Consider the following 19601-nt stretch of genomic DNA (forward strand, 5'->3'; position numbering starts at 1 on the left):
ATTGTCAACTCCATGGTAAGGAGAGAAGAAAATCATCAGTTTAAGTGTATTATTAAACAAAAATGTTTTTTTTTTGGGGGGGGGGTGTTAATGCGAGAATTAAGGCTATGCAAACTCTTAAGCGGGTTATATAATATTTTTCTGCAAGAGTTGAAAAACAATATTATTGTTGATATGTTTGTTTTTATAAATAATCATATAAAGTAATTTTAAGTACTTTAAATATTCCATTAATGATTTGTAGGTCATGTTATGTTTGATTGATAGTAAATACCACTGTTTAAGAAATATTTTATACTATCTTTAATTTAAAAGAAATATTTACACCCCCACCCCCCCCCCCCCAAAAAAAAAAAAATAAATAAAATTTTCATTCGTGTGTGGAAAGCCTCGATCCGCACCGGAATTCATCAGAAATATTGTAATATATTTAGAGAGTTCTTTTCTTCTACAATTAAATTAAGCTTTTGTTATTTTGTCAATCTAGACATTGAGTTTTTTTTACCTAGACATTGAATTACATTTACTTTGCTTTGACGTAATCACTCACTGTTATCCCTCTCAATTGGTTCAATTTTCTTTTACTCCTCAATAAAATATTAACGGCAGCAAAGAAGAAACTTCAGGAGTACTGTACAACAATATGTTCGAGAAGTTGTGTAAATCATATGTGGATACTTAAAAGATCCAAGGAACTTTTAGAATATTTGAAATCCCAAAATTTTACCAAAATCAATAACATCAAAACGTTCGACTTTTCGACAAATTATACAACCATTCCCCACGATAAATTAAAGTTCAGGCATTTTTACAACTTCGACAGCTGCCTTTTCAATAAAAATACAACTCGTAAATTTTCGTACCTTGTCATTGGTCATTTTCAAAATTATTTTGTTAAAAACATTCTGATTGTACACACAAGTACTTCGACGACTTATTATCAATAAACGAAAGTTACTTCCATTCATATGTCGAATCGATATATTTATATTTTGTTGTTTGTTGTTTAACGTCCCTCTTGAGAATTTTTCACTCATATGGAGACGCCACCACTTGCCGGTGGAGAGCTACAAATTTTGACCTATATTCGGCACTCATGGCCATTGAGCAGTGAGAGATCTTTTTAGTGCCAGCACCTACTGCGACACGAGACTTCGGTTTATACGGTCTCATCCAAAGGACCGGTCTCCACGTCCCGCAGTGGGATTAGAACCCGCGACGAAAGGATCAACTCCTTACTCCGCGACTCTAGAGCGAACGCTCTAACCACTGCGCCACGCTGGCGACTCGATATATTTAAGTGAGCTTGAAATAAAGGACCACAGAGTCTCACAAATCTGTTTCATTGATATTTTACTAGAAAAAAAACATTAATGGTAACGTAACAAAACTTTGTGGTAAATGTGTTGACTTTAACTTATCACCTTCCCTTACGTATGTAGCAATACGTTTATCACCTACATATAGGGTTTATGTCTCTTAGTTTATTAGATACACAAGTGCATGCTCTACGTACGAACAATTTCTAAAACGAGGCAAGCTATTGATAAACAAGTTGATGAAACAAGGATATCAACAGTCTCGTTTGAAGTCATCATTTGGCAAGTTTTATGGACGATACATTGACCATGTCTGCAAAAGCAATCTGTCATTATGTAGAATTTTTTTTCTGCTATATTGAAGCAACCTCTTCTCTTCAGTTTTTTTTTTAATTTGCGTTCTGAATTGACTCGCACAGGCCTTGATCTTGGCAAAAACGCAGAAAAAAAATCGGCTGGATGGACATGGTAGCTTAGTAAAAGACAAGATAGCTTAGTAAAAGAAAAGGTATACTTAGTAAAAGACAAGGTAGCTTGGCAGATTGAGAGAGAACTATTGTTTTGAATTTTTTAAGCCTGATGTTCTTTTCTTATCGAATAAGGTTACGTTTATTGAATGGACTTCTGAGTTTGAATACTGTTCGTTAACATTACTATTTGTTAATATGTACAACAACAAGAGAACTAAAAAGAAAATCAGATTCTCAACTTGCATTTTCATTTCATCACCCGTGTTTTGTTGCTAAGGAGCCTTTACAAGTTAATACTGTACCATCGGAGGGAAATCATATCGAAGCAAAATCAAGTTGTTTGAGTATACACAGGATATTCGCTGGAGAGGGGGGAACATACATGTATCTGTCAAGTAGTTCATTGAAAAAAGAAAGAAATGAAAGAAACTCAACAGACGCCAATTAAAGTTTGTGTCTGTGCCGGTGTGTTGGTTAAACTGACATTTTTAAGCATACACTGGTGAGAGTCTGGAAGCAAATTATGTAATTAAATCGAAGGGACTCTCTAAATATTAACTGTTATGCCATATAATTAAAAAATGAATCAATGAAATATCCTGAGAGAGAGAGAGAGAGAGAGAGAGAGAGAGAGAGAGAGAGAGAGAGAGAGAGAGAAGTACGATAGATATTTTGAAACAATTGAATTTTTAAACGATATAATTAAAACACATACAAAGAACAAAATACACTTAGTATATAATTTTGGCCTAGGAAAACTAAAAAAAATAAAGAATCAGCTAATCTGTCATTTCCCTTCGAAGTTATTTTGGGACAACCCCCGTACTTCAAACATGCATGGGAAATGGCGCCAAAACGTCACATATCAGAATTATAAATTCCAAAATTTACCCGGATTTCACTTTTTGATGAAAATCTATGAATTTGTGCACACATTTGTAAATATTTTAATATGTGCACAGGCAACGCGATGGATAATACTTGTATATGTCAAAGTTATTGCTATGACTAGCCGAAAAAAATCTATTTCGTCAATCGCGTTCTGTGTGCTCATAGTTTAATTCAAACATTTGGCATTTCCGGAACAAGTCTCATGGCCTACATATTTAATGGAAAATCGCTAAAATGTGTAACAATTTTATCTGCAATGTTGCCTTCTATCCCAAAGTACAAATGTAACAATAATTCAAATTTTTAAAATATATTTAATTAAATGAATGCAAATCATAATCATTATAATTCGGAATTTTTAATTTCGTTCGGCGGTTTCTGGAAAAAAAGTTCGTAGCGTACCAGACGACAAGTTTGACAACTGATGAAATTTGACAGATTGTGAACATGAACTGTGTCTGTGATGTGTTTGGGTGACTAGGTGTGTGTAAAGATTGCCGATAGACCCAAAACGACTATTACTATGTGATTGTATTAGGTAAGGATTGATTGACAATTACTTGAAAACAAATATATCTACAAAACATGCATGCTAATCCGAGATTCCTCCGACTCAAACCCCTGCTTTTATGTTTTGACATGTGCGGGGGGTTTCATTAAAAAAAAAAAAATATTTATATATATATTAATTATCATTGCAAAAATTTATCACTTAACTCTGGCAGTCAAAAGCTAAACGTGTGACACACTAGGTGCATACATATACATGTATGTGAAAAGTCGAGCAGTAGTCGATTTGTAAACGTCGATGTAATTATTTGAAAATATACCGTCAAATTACACAAGAGAATTTCTCAGAAATTAAATAACTGAATTGAACTTTATAAAAATAATTGTCCAACTTGATTCAAGCCTGTAAGATTTTTATGCCACGAGACCGAAGATTGATTGGGAGTTTGGGGGGGGGGGGGGGGGGGAGGAGGGGGGTGTCGTATTTGCTACTGTATGAAGAACTGTCAGTATGTCTCCTTCACGCAATAAATTCTGAACCAAGGAGAGTTTCTGTATTTGGCAATATTGTAGAAATATTTGTCTAGTGATGTATGTTTTTTTATTTGTGTTAAAATTTATTTGAAAAATTCTCATGGATATTAATTCCTGCAAAACTATCACAGCAAGGTAGGTACAAGCATATTTAAGGCATATGTGGCATGTTTCTGCTAGGTATAAGGGGAACTGCCCAACCACATATGCAGTAACCAGAGTAAGACTATCAACTTCTGACCAGAGCTTTGCATTTTGACAGTTACATGTATATGTAGTCATTTATTTTGTTAAAAGCCAACCTGCCACACTCGAGCATTTGTGTATATCAACCATTTCATGTTCAGTTTTAGTCCTTGTCAGCTTTCTCTATACCTGTTTGTTTAATCTTGTTTAATCAGATGAATACAAGCCCCTGAACTGAAGCAATAGTAATGTTATTAACAGGTGTGGATCCGGGGGGGGGGGGGGGGGGTCCACCCCAGTCAAAAAAAAATTCCAAACCCAAAATTTCTTGACAAGCAAAAAAAAAAACAAACAAACAAACAAAAACAAAAAAAACGTAAAATCCACTTCCCAAACGTGAAAAACGCCTGTTTCGTGGTGGTGATGGTGGGGTCCACGTTTTCTAGGGGGGTCCAAAGTCATTTTTTATTTGCTTGAACAGTATATATTTTTAATAACTCTGCAAATTCCAGGGGGGGTCCGGACCCTTGACCCCCCCCCCCCATAGTACACCACAAGTACCAGTAAAACCAACATGTCTGCATTCTCCCAAGGTGTTTGCTCTTCCTCTCTCTCTCGATAGAAAATATAATTGTACCTTATATTTTAGAATGTTAAATTGCTATTGTACTAGGTAATTTGAGATAAAGTATTTTATTTTACCTGATCTAAAGAATTAAGTGAGCTTCTCTGATCGTTTAGCTTTCTGTGTTTGTCTGTATGTCTGTTTAGCCCTCTGTTAACTTTTCAAATATTTATCAGGCTCAACATTTTAGCCTTTTTTATATTAAAATGACTAGACTAATTTCATTCAAGTATTTTACATTTTAACTAAAAATGTAAATACTGATAAATGTTAACAAATATTTTGTAGCCTTAAAGGAAATTGTACATTTTTATTACAGAAATCATGATCCTGTGTTACCCTGAAGTGTTCGGAGGTTGGAGTTTATTTCCATGGTGATGATGATGCAATAGGAAACACAGGTATGACAAAAAAATTTTGATAACATCTTATTGTCTATTATATGCAGTCCTTGCAAGGTTTCATTTGGATGTTTAGATTGAATCCTTATTTCCTCATAATTAACCATTTATTGTCATATCAAATATTATAATTGAATTTCACTGAAAATTTTCTACATAAATTTCATTAACACATGTAAAGTTCAAATGTCATGTGACATTATCATACTTGTACAATAATGTAACTGCTTGTAATTAATGACCATTTTTTATGTATATATACTTCTCTTCTAGAATGCCTAAGTTTTACCCCTGCTTGCTGTGCTGTAAATGAACATCACAACAGGACAGATACAGGATAAAGAAGGAGCATGCAGACTTCATTAAGAGAAGACTTTGTATGGATGTTTCTGATGACAGCATGCTGTGCAGGAAGTGTCGTCACATGTGTGAAACAAAATCAACAAGGAATACTATTTGTGACAGCCCTGAGCCAAACAAAATGCCAAAAACATCATCAAAGCAGAGTGTGCAGAGTCCACCTTCAGTAATACTGTCCATTCCAAGTACCTCTAAGAGCCACGCCAACTGTGTCATCTGTAAAAAACCGGGGCCAAAGCTAGTGGTAGTTCCAGAAAATACTCGTTTAAATGTATTCATCCAAAAAGAAACATTTGTTCCACCTGGTTCTAGATGCTGTCCTAAGCATATTTCTGATGGAGAGTTCAACACTGAGGCATTACATCTGCTGAAACAAACCAGTTCTGTCTCAAATGTTAACAGGACCACCATTGTAGGAGTTTTAAGACAAACCAGGGAGGTAGCTATCCAGAATCAGAACAAGAGACTGAATTTTGATGATTCACATGGAATGGAAAGTGAAGATTACTACAATCTCACAGGAATTACAAAGGATCAGTTTGATGAATTGATGACGTATTTGGTGGAGACCGACTTAAGAGCATCCAAGAATAGAAGTACCAGAACATGTGTGGCGTTATTGTTGACAAAACTCAGATGTGGTTTGAGTAATCAACTACTTGGAACCTTATTTGGCATGAAAAAATGGCAGGTATGTACATGTTATGCTGAGTGAAACACTACATTTAAATTTTTTTTTTACATTATTACATGTAAAATTAAAAATGCATATATTGCATGTACATTAATTGAAACTGGGTTTTCTGTTTTCAGGTTCGACGTGCTGTTATATCTGCAAAAAATGCTTTGATGGGTGATTTTGTGTCAAAGCATTTGGGGTTTTCTCATATAACAAGGGAGGACGTCATTAATCACCATACTCGTCCCCTTGCCAAGGAACTCCTTTGCAGCATGACAGAAAATCCAGCCATTCTTGTTCTTGATGGAACATACGTATATCTCCAAAAAAGTGGGAACTTTTCTTTCTCACGTCGTTCCTACAGCATTCATAAACACCGGCCTTTAGTCAAGCCTATGATCATTGTTTCAACTAGTGGATATATAATTTCTGTATTAGGTCCTTATCTGGCAGATTCCAAAAATTCTGATGCAAAGATATTAAAACACATGATCCAAACAAATGTAGAGGACATGAGGAAATGGGTCAGAGAAGATGATATATTTATCGTCGACAGGGGTTTCCGGGATGCAGAAGCTTTGCTAGATGACATGGGGATACATGTTGAAATGCCATCTTTCCTTACTTCTCATTCAAAGCAACACACCACAGAAGAAGCCAATGCAACCAGATTTGTGACCAAGGTACTTGAAAATAAAATACCAGCAATATAATTATTCATTTAATCTGTTGAAGGTCACATTTTTTGCAATTCTAAACTTAAAATGTTATCTATATATTTAAGTATACATTGTAATAATGAATTAGAAAATAAGGATGTAACAGACTTTTATATATATATATATTTGGTTGATGAATTCATAGTATGTATTTGTGTTACAGCTCAGGTGGGTTGTTGAGTCAGTAAATGGCAGGCTAAAGACATGGAATTACTTGAGCAGGACTATCCCAAATACTCAAATACCTCACATTGGAGATTATGTCCGCATAGTGAGTGCAATCTGCAACAAGTTTAGACCAGACTTGAGCACTGGAATGGAGGAGGAAGATGTTGCGATGGCTGCTAAAATGCGATTTCTTGCAAATGGCGTGAATGAGTTAAAGGATTATGTTGAGACGAGAGGTAAGCATCATCTTACATTTTAAATATGATTTGCCTTACAATTGATGTGGCAAGATTTTCAAATATGAATATAAAAAATCTTTGAAGAATAAATTGAACATCCATTTAAAAATAAAATTTACAGGTTTAGAGAAGCGGAACATGAAATGGAAGAGGATCGACTCCCATGATGTGGTCTTTCCTCGTTTGACAGAGGAGGAAATACGCCAGTTGACCTTTGGTGTTTACCAAATCAGATTGGCAAAGTCATACACACACGAGCATTTGATGGAAGGAAAGTATGAAATTTTCATCAGTAATGATTGTGCTGGTATCCTCTGTGCAAAGATTCAAAGTAGACACATTTCAGCTAAGAAATACTTACTTTGGATTAGATATGATGACGTCAGTATCAAATCCTGGTTTTGCAAATGTAAAGTTGGCGCAAGAGTTGTGGGCATGTGTGCTCACGTTACCAGTGTGATTTGGTTCTTGGCTCTTGCTCGTCATGAGGGGAGTGGTGTCTGTGGTGTGCGTGATCGGTGTAGTTTGGTTGAGGATGCTGCTGCACTCCCAATTGATGAATCAGAGAGTGAGGATGAAGAAAGATGTTTCATAACAGAAGAGGAGTGAAAGTGAATCTCAGACTCATCATTCAACATTGCATAATAAATCAAAACTTTTAAGAATTATTGTTAGTATCATACTCTCCATATGCAATTTCTAGTATTACGATATGAAGGATCAGCCTCTCTGTTCTGTTTATGATTTTTTATCTAAAAATGTATTATTCTGTTATTGAAAAGTTTTATTTAACCAGTGTTTAATTTGAATAATGTACAGTAACCAGTAACTCCAGATGATAATTACATGTACATATACCTGTTTTATAGGTGAATTTTCGTGAAATTTAGTTATACAAGATATTTTGTTTAGGCTTATGAATATCAACACCTGTGAAGATGAATATTCAGTTGTAATGTTCACCATGGATTGGGTAGTGTTATCACACTACATGTGTCTGGTAAAAATTCAGTGATTATAAAATACTGGAATATGTGTGATACTCTTGAGTACACTCCTCTGAATGCAAGTATATTGATAATGAATTATTGATTTATTTCTACAATTTTTCAAATTGCAATTTAAGATAATAAGCTAATCATTTTATGATAGAGTTACAATATTAAATGAATTACCGTATGCATATTGACCCATGGAGACCAAAAATGTGTAAAAAAAAAAAAAAAAAAAAAAAAAAATGAATCACTAGAGACTTTTCCAGAGTCCCAATATTTTGGAATGAAATATTCTTGAGTTCTAGCTATAGAGAAACCTAATGCATGTGCATGTCAATGAATGATACAACAGATGTTTTCAAACACTTTATGAATTTTTTATGATTGTGTCTCATTGTCTGGTACAGAAGAAATAAAATATATTAGGGATTCCTTTATTTCCCTTTACCCCACTGTTTATATGCTTGTCTATTTTGTTCATGATTAGGACATATTTTATTTAACAATCAGATTTATTCATGATAGAATGATCCCTAGCTAAATGACTGGCTGAGGTTCAGCATTCTGAAAACTTGGTTAAATTCACCTGCACTAGACCCTCCTGGTGAATATAACATTTAATTTTTACATCGAACCAAAAATATATTGAAAACTTCCAAATTGGAACAATTGGTTATGTTATTTTTGTTGTCTTATAAGATCCTGGGACCCATTGTACAAAAGAACTTATGACCAAGACCAAATGTAATTTTGCAAATAACTTTCTTTTTTACCTAATTGAGAAAATGGTTTTAGTCTTTATGCAGGTAATTTTTAATTTATATATAAAAGCATTAATTGTGCAAGATTTTACAATCATCAAAAGTTTTTGATCTTGATAAGTCTTAAGTTCTTTTGTAAAATGGGCCCCTGCATCTCTAACTGGGTTTGGTGAGGACTTCAGCAGACATAAACAGCCAATAAAGAAAGTTGCAAGGTTTTCAAACAAATATCATTAAATCATTGAGTGATATAATAAAAAAATCATTGACAGTTTTTCTACAAATTCAAAATGATGATTTGACAACTTTTGAAATAAATACAATATTTACCTCCCACTTTGGGCTCGGTAAATATTTAACATCTCGGGTAGTCCAAATGATTACATGTGTTTATTGTTTCAAAAATTGCAAATTTGTTTATTGTCTACTCGGGTATCAATTTCAAGAAAAGGTTTTGCATTACTTTATTCGATTGAATATTGGAGAAGAAAGCTTTCCTTGGTATTTAGGATGACAGCTTCATAATTATGCATGTCAACTTTCTTACGTTGTATCTCAAAAACTATCAATGTTACACGGATAATATTACTATATACAGAGAGCCCATGTCCTAGAGAGTATTAGGGTAAAAAATTTCCAACCTCTGAAAATAGGCCTTATATGACCCTAAGTGTACCTTGTTCTTTAATTTATGTTCTTTTTTTTTAAATTCCCCACGAAATGGTAGGGTTTTACAACAGCCTGATAAATTTTTGTTTTATTACAAAAGTTACCAAATATTATTTCCTTATGAATGGGGCTGTCTAAAAACCTAATAAATAACGATGGAAATTTTGTTAAATAGTTTAGACATAGGAATAGAGATGCCTTTCATACCTTGATACGCATACTTATACGAATACGTCAGATAGAACAATCTCTAAAGGTTTGATAAATGATGGTGTTTATATTACTTAAAATAGTTTAAAGGTGGCTTAAAGACAACCTTTAATAAATATTAAAGTACCTACCAGTAAGTCGTCTTTGAGTCAAGCTTGAAGGGAATGTTTGATCTTGAGTTTGATAATTGTGTCCCTTAATGTTCATGTATTGTGTATTTTATTGAACCTTGCATTTTTCCTGTAAATATTGTTTATCTTATGAACTTTTATTATTGCAGTGCCTAAAAACTACAATTAATAATAGTCATCCTATACAAATCTCCTGTCTTTAAAAAAAAGTAAAAATAAATTAATCATACAGAGAAGACAAGTGTACAATTAACAAATGAAAAACTATAAATTACAGACATACAACATGTTTTCTATTGTTTAATTAAGTAGTTAATTTATATATACTCTATACTCCTCGAGCATCATTTTCAATAGTACTCATTCAAATGCCTTTGTGGTTCCTATGTTCTACAGAAAATATTGTCTGTTCGGGGAAAAGCTTTCTGGACATTTTAAGTGCAGTAGGCTTTGGGAATTGACTTTTTTGCTTTATATTCCTTATAGACAACCAATATTTTAATTATTTGAAAAAAAAAACAATAAAAACAAATACAATTCTTTTTATAATTAACCGTTAATATAAGGAATGTTATACTATACTTTAGTGAAAACGACCAAAAGAGTCTAAAACGATATCTTTGCATGTATCATTTTCATATGGAAAGGAATAAAAGTACATAGCGTACTTGTAAATAGACCTTCATCAAAAATGACTCATGTAAATTTTATTTTATCGATTAGGACTCTTCTTGCAAATATGAAAAGCAATGGATCAAAATGACAGCACAGCAATGAAATCTGTATTCTGCAAACAAAAGACAGATATAGTAATATTCTCTTAGTACACAATCAATAATTAAGCATGAGATGCAATAATCACATCAGTGTTAAAATGCATGCATAAAGATAATATAATGCAATGCTGATCGACTGTGTGGTACATATTAACTCTGCCTTTGGTTAAAGGTCGGTAAAGACGAGTGCCCCTTATCAAACTATTTTATTTCGCAACAGTCATGTCTTCATCTATTCTTTTCTAATTAAGTTAAGATTATATGCCATATTCTTCATTTATATTCAATATTTTTATAATACTTTTTTTTTATATATTTTGTTTTAAATTATTCTGTTATTCAAATTTTTTTTTTTTTACATTTTATTTTTTTTTTAAGGTGGTGATGCATTTAGATCTAGAATGTATCAGCATAGTTACATGAAAAGTTCAATAATTTGCCCGTGTCTGTCTGATCAAGTATGATTTGTCTTTTTTGTGTGTGTGAAGCAAAATAAAAACCGAAGCTTAGTGTCACGGCAGGCATTGGCTCGATAAAGTACCTTATGACAGTAATTTCGTCGACCTGTATATATTGTCGCCGGCTACAATATATGCCTACCATCACGTACTACACATGCCGTCCAAAAGTGCGTTTTGACACAGGCAGAGAAGAGCATTTTTTTCTCCTGCAAAATAGTCGACAAAATGTACTTTAAATACTGGCACATATTGTAGTCAACGACACTAACCTCTGTGAACATTTGCATAATTTGTTGCAAAAAGCATCGTTTGAATAATAATTTTACTGGGGTCTATCGGTCGATCGATCAAGAGGTTTTGACACTTTTCTATAAGTTAATTTAACTCAAGTTCATTGAACCAATCTCCCTTATCAACTTCTAAATTAAATATAGTATTTTTGCAACTTTTTCTTTAAATATAAATAAAAATGACAGTTGTTGGTAACAAAAAGAACTGTGTATTAGTGAAAATGCAATGTCATGAAACTTGAAGAATGATATAATTTTGTAATTGAATACCATTTTCGTGCATACTCAAGCGTATTGATATGCACAGAGAAACTAAAACTGTTGCGCTTTTGTGCACTTTATGAAATATGCAACCGTGACAAGTCTGTGTGATTTACACATCAGTTACATTTGCAAAACTAAAAAAAAAAAAAATACTCTAACTTCAAGGTGGCAATATAAGGGTAGGCAAATATTTTAGCCGGAGACAATTTATGTCTATGGACGAGAATATGTGCGTTGTGGAAAGGTGCATATTGCTCGCCAACAACAATATGTACCATCACAAGCCCCACTACTCAATGGCCCTGATTTCCTAGTTAAAGTCTAAATGTGAAGCCCTTAACCTGCAAACAGTGACGTCTCATATGATTAAAATAATCTTACAACAATCAATCAGTTTTGCTCATTCTTCCCTTCTTATTCATTGAGCTTTGAAAATTGTCAGATTTAAAAAGAGAAATATGAGTTTGTTATCGAACCATCTTCTACATCAGTGTCTGGTCTCTTGTTATGTTCACTCACAAATTGATTCATAATCCCTGCACTGAAAAAAAAGAAAATAAAAACATTTTAACATTCAATGATTTTTGGATGATTGGAGCTAAGAATTTAGAATCTATAAGTTCTTTCTTGTTTTCAATTCCATTTTTGTAAGAATTTTTAAAAATATTGACCAAGTGTGGTATTAAAGGGAATACTGTTCTTTTTGATAACTTTCGTTTTAATGCAATATTCTGGTTTTAAAGATCTGTGTTCAATTTCAAGTAATAAAATGATAAAAATACATTTACAGCGTACAAAATATTGCAATCCCAAAAGAATTTGAAATAAAACTCCAAATTGCCCGCCCTTAAATATATGTGGCGCATGACCGTTTAGGTACAACACTCTTTTCGCCTCCATGATTAGAGATCAATCAATATCCCAAGGTATCGACTGTTGTGAAAATATACGTGACAAAATGACTGATTACTGCTTTTGGTGTCTTAAAGTATCAGAAATGAATAACATCGGCGATATGCACGATAATCTGATCGAAAACGGAGCTTGTGGAAAGGTCTGTTCCATATTTTGTGATTTTAATCGTAATTTCCTCGGTCAAATAGCAATCGCGTTTAGCATAAAAATAAAGGGTATTAAAATAGATGGGAAAGAAATACACCTGCGTTCACAATATTTTGAAACATTAGAAAATAAATTTACTGTTGTTGTTATATATTTTTTCGTATTGGTTTATTTTTAAACGAGGATTATAACAAGTAATGTTTGCATGCAACTCATTGCAAGTATTCACATTACACATGTAGTACATGTAATAAGGTAATGCCAGGGACGCATAAAATATAGTATTTACGTCCCCTGTAATGCGTATGAAATAAAATAAGAACACTGCGAAAATATTTAATTTGATTTACATTTTTTGATCTGAAGCATGTGATAGAAATAAAAATAACTTTGGGAACATGGTGAGAGAGGGGGGGGGGGGGGGGGAGTGAAAGTCTAGTGTTATTTATAAAAATATTGACAAGGGCTGGGATTCATAAAACTTCTTAGTATATTCTTAAGTTTAAAAATCACTAAAGTTATATATTTTTTATTTAAGTTTCCTAAGTATTACTTAAATTTGGTAGAAATACTTCAGTGTAATTCATAAACATATTAAGTGCTTAAGTATTGACTTAAAGTTAAGTGTCCGCAGGAGGTGTCTTATAGATAAGAAAATACTTAAGTTTTCTTTATCAAAATAAACAAAATGGTGCACAGAAGAAATCTTAATTTTTCATTAAGAAACTAAGCTATATCATCTAACTAGAAACTCTTTTTGACTATGAGATATTTATCAATTAGTAAGATGTAAATGTGCAATGTTGATGACATGGTTGTACATATCAGTTGTGATGTAATACACATGGAACTAAATACCTACATCACAAAAGAGTGCGCTTTTTTTTCGGAAAATTGTATGTGCTGCTAGGGTGACCTAACGTAAGTGCTCCTCTAATTTTCTCAGAATTAAACTTAGCTAAGAATTGCACTTAGAATTTATATGAATATGACTTATTAAGATTTTTTTCTTAGCTAATTTTATACTTAAGTGTGAATCTTAGCACAAATCTGAAGTATGTTTATGGATATAAAAGTCCCTTTATCTAATGTGAGATTCCTCTGATTCTTACATGTTCCACCAAATTTTATCAAGATTACCCTTTATCAGTTTGATTTTTCAGCATTTTCATGGAAACAATTATTAACATTCCTTTGACACGCAGATATTTCTTCATTTTTAAAAAAACCAAACTGATCCTCAGTGTCACCCTTGTTACATGTACTTTTTTTTTTTAAATTTCCCTATTTATTAGTGTGATATAAAACATTTAAGTGATTTCTGTTACAGATTGTACAAATATGAAAGGTTATTGCTGCTGGAATTCTAAACAGGAGTCTGTATTACATTGTACGTATCCGTAGAGATACATGTATTTACATGATCATGTTTTGTGTTACATTAGTAGCAAAGCATAAAGGTCATTTTCATTGAAACCCTTTCTGCTATTTATATCATATAATAATCATATATGACCTAGATCTTCATCCTGCAGAAGTAAACTACCCAATAAAAACTTTTTTTCAAATAAGTTAAGATAACAGTTATATTGTATATTATTGTTTATTATAATGATATGTGTAATAACAAATAAATTGTGCCATATGCATGAATGAAAACTTATAACCTTATGATATTGTATCTACTTTTCAAAGCCATATTAGTCTTAAAAGTCTGATGTGTTCATAATTAAGATCCATGCTTTTTCTCAATGGAATCCTTCCATAAACAGTCATGATTGTTTACAGCATGGTCAAATCCACAATATATCTTTATCAAAATATACTGCCCAGACTAATCTGATGTAACATAAGTTTGAGTTTAATACAACCGGTATCTCATCATCAATCACAGTCCAGACTTAAGGCCATCTTGTGAGAGCATCTGCCTTCTTGATATTTCAGTCAATTCCTAAAACATCAAATGTATTGAATTTAAATTTGTCAATTTTTATATCATTCATTAGAATTTGAGAAATTGCCTTGATCTCTCCAAATAAAGTCAAATGACTGGGTTTTTAAGGGTCTGTAGGGGGTCAAAATAATTAAGGGGCCATCTTCTTCAATACCGAGCATATATTGGAAAGACCAGGCTCTTGGAATTAAGGCCTTAAAACCCTCAATAAACTGGTCTCAAAAATAATTGTCATGAAAATTTTTAATTTATAGTTAAAAAAAAACTTGTTACATAAATTTGAAATTTTGATTTAAGTTTTTTTCCCCCCATTCTTTACTTTTCAAAGAACCTACTAGAAAAATACAGAATTTAAAGTGATAAATATTATCAACCTTAACCTGTGTGATGAGAAAATCTTTTCTGTTACTATCCTTCCCATTAAATCTTCATGTTTTCTTCCATCAGATAATCAAAATTGTGGATGTGTTATATGTGATTTATGACAAAACAAAATAGCTATAAAAATGCAAACTTCTGTACATATTCACAAGTTTGACAATTTCATTGCATATTTTGAATCTGTCAACTAATTTGAAGCCATCTGATTTCATGAAAATAAAGGAAGTAAAGTATAAATCAACATGGAACAATGTAAAATTACATAATACAAACTTAAATAATTATTCATATCACAGCTGTTTTCACATTTAAATCATTAATACTGTTCAAACATGTATGGATACGTTTACCCCCCCCCCCCCTCTCTTCTCATGTTTATGCGAAAACAACATATTATTTACAGAATTTACTACCAAAGTATGAATTTTAATTTAAAAAATTGTTTAAATGTAAACAAGACTAAACAAGTAACTTACCCTCTGATGTTGCAGAGATGAACGCGAACGTCTCCCCCGAAAACCACATCGTGTGACTGAGGACATCGGTGTTAGTAGCGAAATGATGACCGTATTTTTATGGCTGATACCTAACGTTTCTCCGCCATTTCATCTACAGGAAAACTTAATTTACAATGGCTTAAAAATTTTGGAATACATCAAAACATCGGAATACCATTGACGGTTGCACAAATTTGACGTGTTTGTATACTACCGGAACTCTTCGTTGAACCTAAACGTTCGTGGAGCCACCTATATTTTTACAAAGGGGCAAAACCGACAAATTTTGGCAATTATTTCCAGAAAAATATTTTGATGAAAAGCTGCACCATATCAGACTGATGCATAATTAAGGAATGTTTTTGAGTTTTGTGTGAGTTATTGGTGTATAAATCACACAGACTTGTCACGTAGGCATATTTCATGAAGCGCGCTAGCGCTTCATGAAAAATATGCCTACGTGCAAGTCTGTGTGATTTGCACACCAATAATTCACACTAAACTTAAAAACATTCCTTATATCTACATTTTACAAGTTTAAAAGCACCAATAATATATATTAATATTTGAATTTCTTGCTGCCCTTTATCGTTACACTTTTATTTACGTCTCTTTAGCCTCATTGTGACGTCACTTTATCGCGAGTTTCACCGTGTATATTTCTACGAGTGAGTATACATAAAAATGACTTTCAAATCATTTTCACAGCAAATGTAAATATTTAATCATGAACTGACCTTGTAAACTGAATTATTGTGTTATGAAAAATAACATACAAAATGAAAATTAAATGTCTTTTTTCCCTTAATTCAATGAAAATGTATTGCTAATTTAGTGTGTTTATGATACAATGTTTGTGATTTTTTTATTTTTATGTATAAGTACGAGCCCCCCTCTGTAAATAAAGTATAATAATATTTAGTAGTAGTAGTAGTAGTAGTAGTAGTAATAGTATTAGTATTTAAATGTACCTTTATCAATTTCAGTTGGCGTGTAAGATTATCAATTTCTTGTGAAGACATCTCCTTTTCTCTCTGAAAATAGTTTAGGTTTTATTGTTAGCAAAACTTCATTTCAAATGCAATTGTTATCTTCAATACTTGTATGTTTTTTGTACTTTATAAGCTACATGCACATGTACTTAACCATATAAAATGCTGCAATTTGAACATACGATAGTATTTAAATTTTTCAACTAAAAATTAAAAAAAAAAATTGTGCTGCACAAACTATGCAATCGTTGAAGATTCAATTAGAATGTTCTTGTTTTCAGATTTTCAAGGCTAGATCTCTGCAATATTAAATATTTCTTTAATTACATAAGATATCTTTTTAAAGACTTAATCAGAGATTAAAAAAAATCAGACATTGTACATACTTTAGATGCGGTTATATTGAAAGGTTGAAAGCTAGACGATTTTGTATATTATACTATAAATATGGCGACTGGTAACTTTATTAGTGTTTTAGTGATTTTTTAACAAAATGTGAAAATTGACGAGTGGAAACTTTGACGATAATCAGTCATTCTTCAATTTCGCCAATGTTTCCACGTCGTCAAATTTCCACTTATACAGTAGGCATGATACAAAGTATTACAGATCAGACAGTGAGCATAGATATGATACAAAGTATTACTAATGAGGTACGCTTCATTTTTACGTAACAAAAAGTAACTTAATATTATGTCAATTCAGAGATTATCATAAAACGGAGATAATGCTGTTCTGGTAAAATGATTCCTTTCCAAAATTTTTTATTAATAATTAGTAACGTTTTGTAGAACTTTTCAAACTACAGTAACTATTCAAAATATAGTTAGATTTTGAGTGCATTTTCATCACTTTAAAATCAATGTACAAGGTTTCTCCGGGAAACCGTGGACATGCCAGGAGTTTAAAATATGTTCAAATCTGTGTTCTCAAATTTTCACATCTGTTAAGTATATTATTCATCAATAGACATACATGTAGCACATTCAAAATAGACATATGATAAAATAAACAAAATACGACAGTTAATATTTCTGTGCAGTATTGCTTTTTTTGGAGCACGGTTATAAGGACAAAGCTCTACTACATCATCTCTGCTAAGAAAAGTAGGATCTATACCACAGAGATCCGAGAATTTCACCAATGTATGCACTTGGATCCCTTTGATCCTAAAAAAAACATGTATTATGGTGAAAAACTAGTCTCACACAAAAAAGTGCCGTCTATATAGATTAACATTAGTATGTTTTTGGACAGTATTCTGTTTACCTTAACTAACAGGCACATTTGCGGAAAGCTTTTTGACGTCTGTGTTAATAGCGTCAGGCAGCTGTTTGTATACCTATTTTGTCTTGCTAAGGATCTCGATACCAACGGTTCCCTCTAAAAATCGCCCAAGACATATGTATATCCTTAAGACTGATTTGTTTTTTTTTTCATGTGTTTTATCTTTTGTTAAACATTATTGTTTAAAGTGTGAAGAGGTATTATTACTGAATCGACATAAAACTAAAGTGCTCTCCATATTGCCGTTACGTCATCAAATATCGCGATTTTTTCGTCTGTTGCAGTTACCACTTTCCAATTCAAATTCTTCGGAAAGTGTCGAAAACTAGGCAAATACAATGTAATTCTCAAAACGAACACATGATAGATAATTACGGAAGTATGATTTTTTTGCCACCCTTCTAATTGCTATTTTTATTCTGAACAATACTAGTGTACAGTCCCTGAAACGTTCTACTTTCCCACTTGAAAGGTGAGCAAACGCAGAGCGAACGGTGAACGAATTGTGAACGAACGCAGAGCGAACGGTGAGTGAACGATGTGTGAACGCAGAATGCAATTTGGTGAACGGTTGGTGAAAGGTGAACGGTGAGCGAACTCAGAACGCGAAGGGAGCGTAAACGCGAGCGCAAAGTGAACGGTGAACGCAAGATGAACAATTTACTCGGAATGTCTCCGATCTTTTGCTTGCATTGTGTGCATTCTTTTTTATTCTATTGTTAAGTGCAAAAACATCAATACATCTCCTAAATAAATTAATTTTGGTGTGCCAACATAACCATACCATGTTCAAAACTGTTCTGTACACTTCCAGAACAAACAAATAAACAAATAAATAAAAAAAACGTTTCCACATTATCGTACGAAAATGCATATAAAGTACGCCTATTAATTGTGTTTCATACAATATTTTCTGCACATACATATTATATTTAAATTAATCTGTACAGAAACAAAAGATTGTGTCGCTGTTTATTATAAAGATTGATACTAATACAAAACTATGTAGTCAAAGTAGAGAAAATTACAAGGATATGTGTGTTTCCATACATAGGCGATTCCGTGTAAAGTAATAAAAAATTAATACAATTAAAATATTTTACAAATGTCTGTGTCTGTGTTATATAAATGTAAATATACAGGTATTCTAAAAATTTCATGCAATTATATTTTTATGTGACATTTTTATTTTTTTATGATTTTCCACTTCCACTTTAGACCCCCCTTTCCCCGTCCCGTCATGACATGTGGACAAGAGGATATAAAGAGGCATTCATATTATTTGTTATAGATTTGAATTTCAGTAATTGATATTTTAGTAATATGCTGCCTTAGTTATATATAAATAATTACACACACACTCACACATCCACCCACCCACCCATCAACCCCCCCCCCCCCACAGAGAGAGAGAGAGAGAGAGAGAGAGAGAGAGAGAGAGAGAGAGAGATACCGTCTTAGCCCCCATCCCCAACTGCATGTACCTATATGAAGCAAAAATTCCTAATTTTTTTTTTTTTTAAATATATCAAGCAGTGAAAAAAATAAATTCTCTATCACCAAATCAATTTGTTTGGCATTCATAATCGTTTTTTTTTTCTGCCTCAAGTTTACACGAAGTCCACGTGCTTGTCCTGTCAATCAAAATCATTCGACACTGTGTTGCTGTAAAAGTCTCGTCACGCCGAAGGCAAACTTCTAGTGTTCTCAAGGAGTTTAAAACACCTTTTTGATCATTTCTAGATCTGATTCAAAATACTGCTCAATTAG

At 32.7% G+C, this 19601-nt stretch overlaps 2 protein-coding genes across 2 annotated transcripts; both read left to right on the forward strand.

The window, feature by feature from the left end:
• Positions 1 to 5282: 5282 nt before the first annotated feature.
• Positions 5283 to 6458, forward strand: LOC133194954 (uncharacterized). The gene is made up of 3 exons (XM_061330849.1): positions 5283 to 5987; positions 6110 to 6289; positions 6414 to 6458. Exons 1-3 carry the CDS (start codon positions 5316 to 5318, stop codon positions 6456 to 6458), a joined length of 897 nt encoding a protein of 298 aa, XP_061186833.1. The 5' UTR covers positions 5283 to 5315.
• A 19-nt stretch (positions 6459 to 6477) lies between these two features.
• Positions 6478 to 7893, forward strand: LOC133194479 (uncharacterized). The gene is made up of 3 exons (XM_061330432.1): positions 6478 to 6658; positions 6858 to 7098; positions 7223 to 7893. Exons 1-3 carry the CDS (start codon positions 6488 to 6490, stop codon positions 7708 to 7710), a joined length of 900 nt encoding a protein of 299 aa, XP_061186416.1. The 5' UTR covers positions 6478 to 6487; the 3' UTR covers positions 7711 to 7893.
• Positions 7894 to 19601: the final 11708 nt, after the last annotated feature.

This window comes from Saccostrea echinata, unplaced genomic scaffold (genome assembly GCF_033153115.1).
Source record: "Saccostrea echinata isolate AGI-Se365-2 ecotype Australia unplaced genomic scaffold, CSIRO_AGI_Sech_v1 ptg000029l, whole genome shotgun sequence".
NCBI classification, from domain to species: domain Eukaryota; kingdom Metazoa; phylum Mollusca; class Bivalvia; order Ostreida; family Ostreidae; genus Saccostrea; species Saccostrea echinata.

Coding starts and splice junctions, on each gene's coding strand:
- LOC133194479 (XM_061330432.1), top strand. CDS start 6,488: ATGAGGAAATGGGTCAGAGAAGATGATATATTTATCGTCGACAGGGGT. Junction 6,659..6,857: donor CAACCAGATTTGTGACCAAG/GTACTTGAAAAT, acceptor TTTGTGTTACAG/CTCAGGTGGGTTGTTGAGTC. Junction 7,099..7,222: donor GGATTATGTTGAGACGAGAG/GTAAGCATCATC, acceptor TAAAATTTACAG/GTTTAGAGAAGCGGAACATG.
- LOC133194954 (XM_061330849.1), top strand. CDS start 5,316: ATGGATGTTTCTGATGACAGCATGCTGTGCAGGAAGTGTCGTCACATG. Junction 5,988..6,109: donor TTGGCATGAAAAAATGGCAG/GTATGTACATGT, acceptor TTCTGTTTTCAG/GTTCGACGTGCTGTTATATC. Junction 6,290..6,413: donor TTGTTCTTGATGGAACATAC/GTATATCTCCAA, acceptor TTTCTGTATTAG/GTCCTTATCTGGCAGATTCC.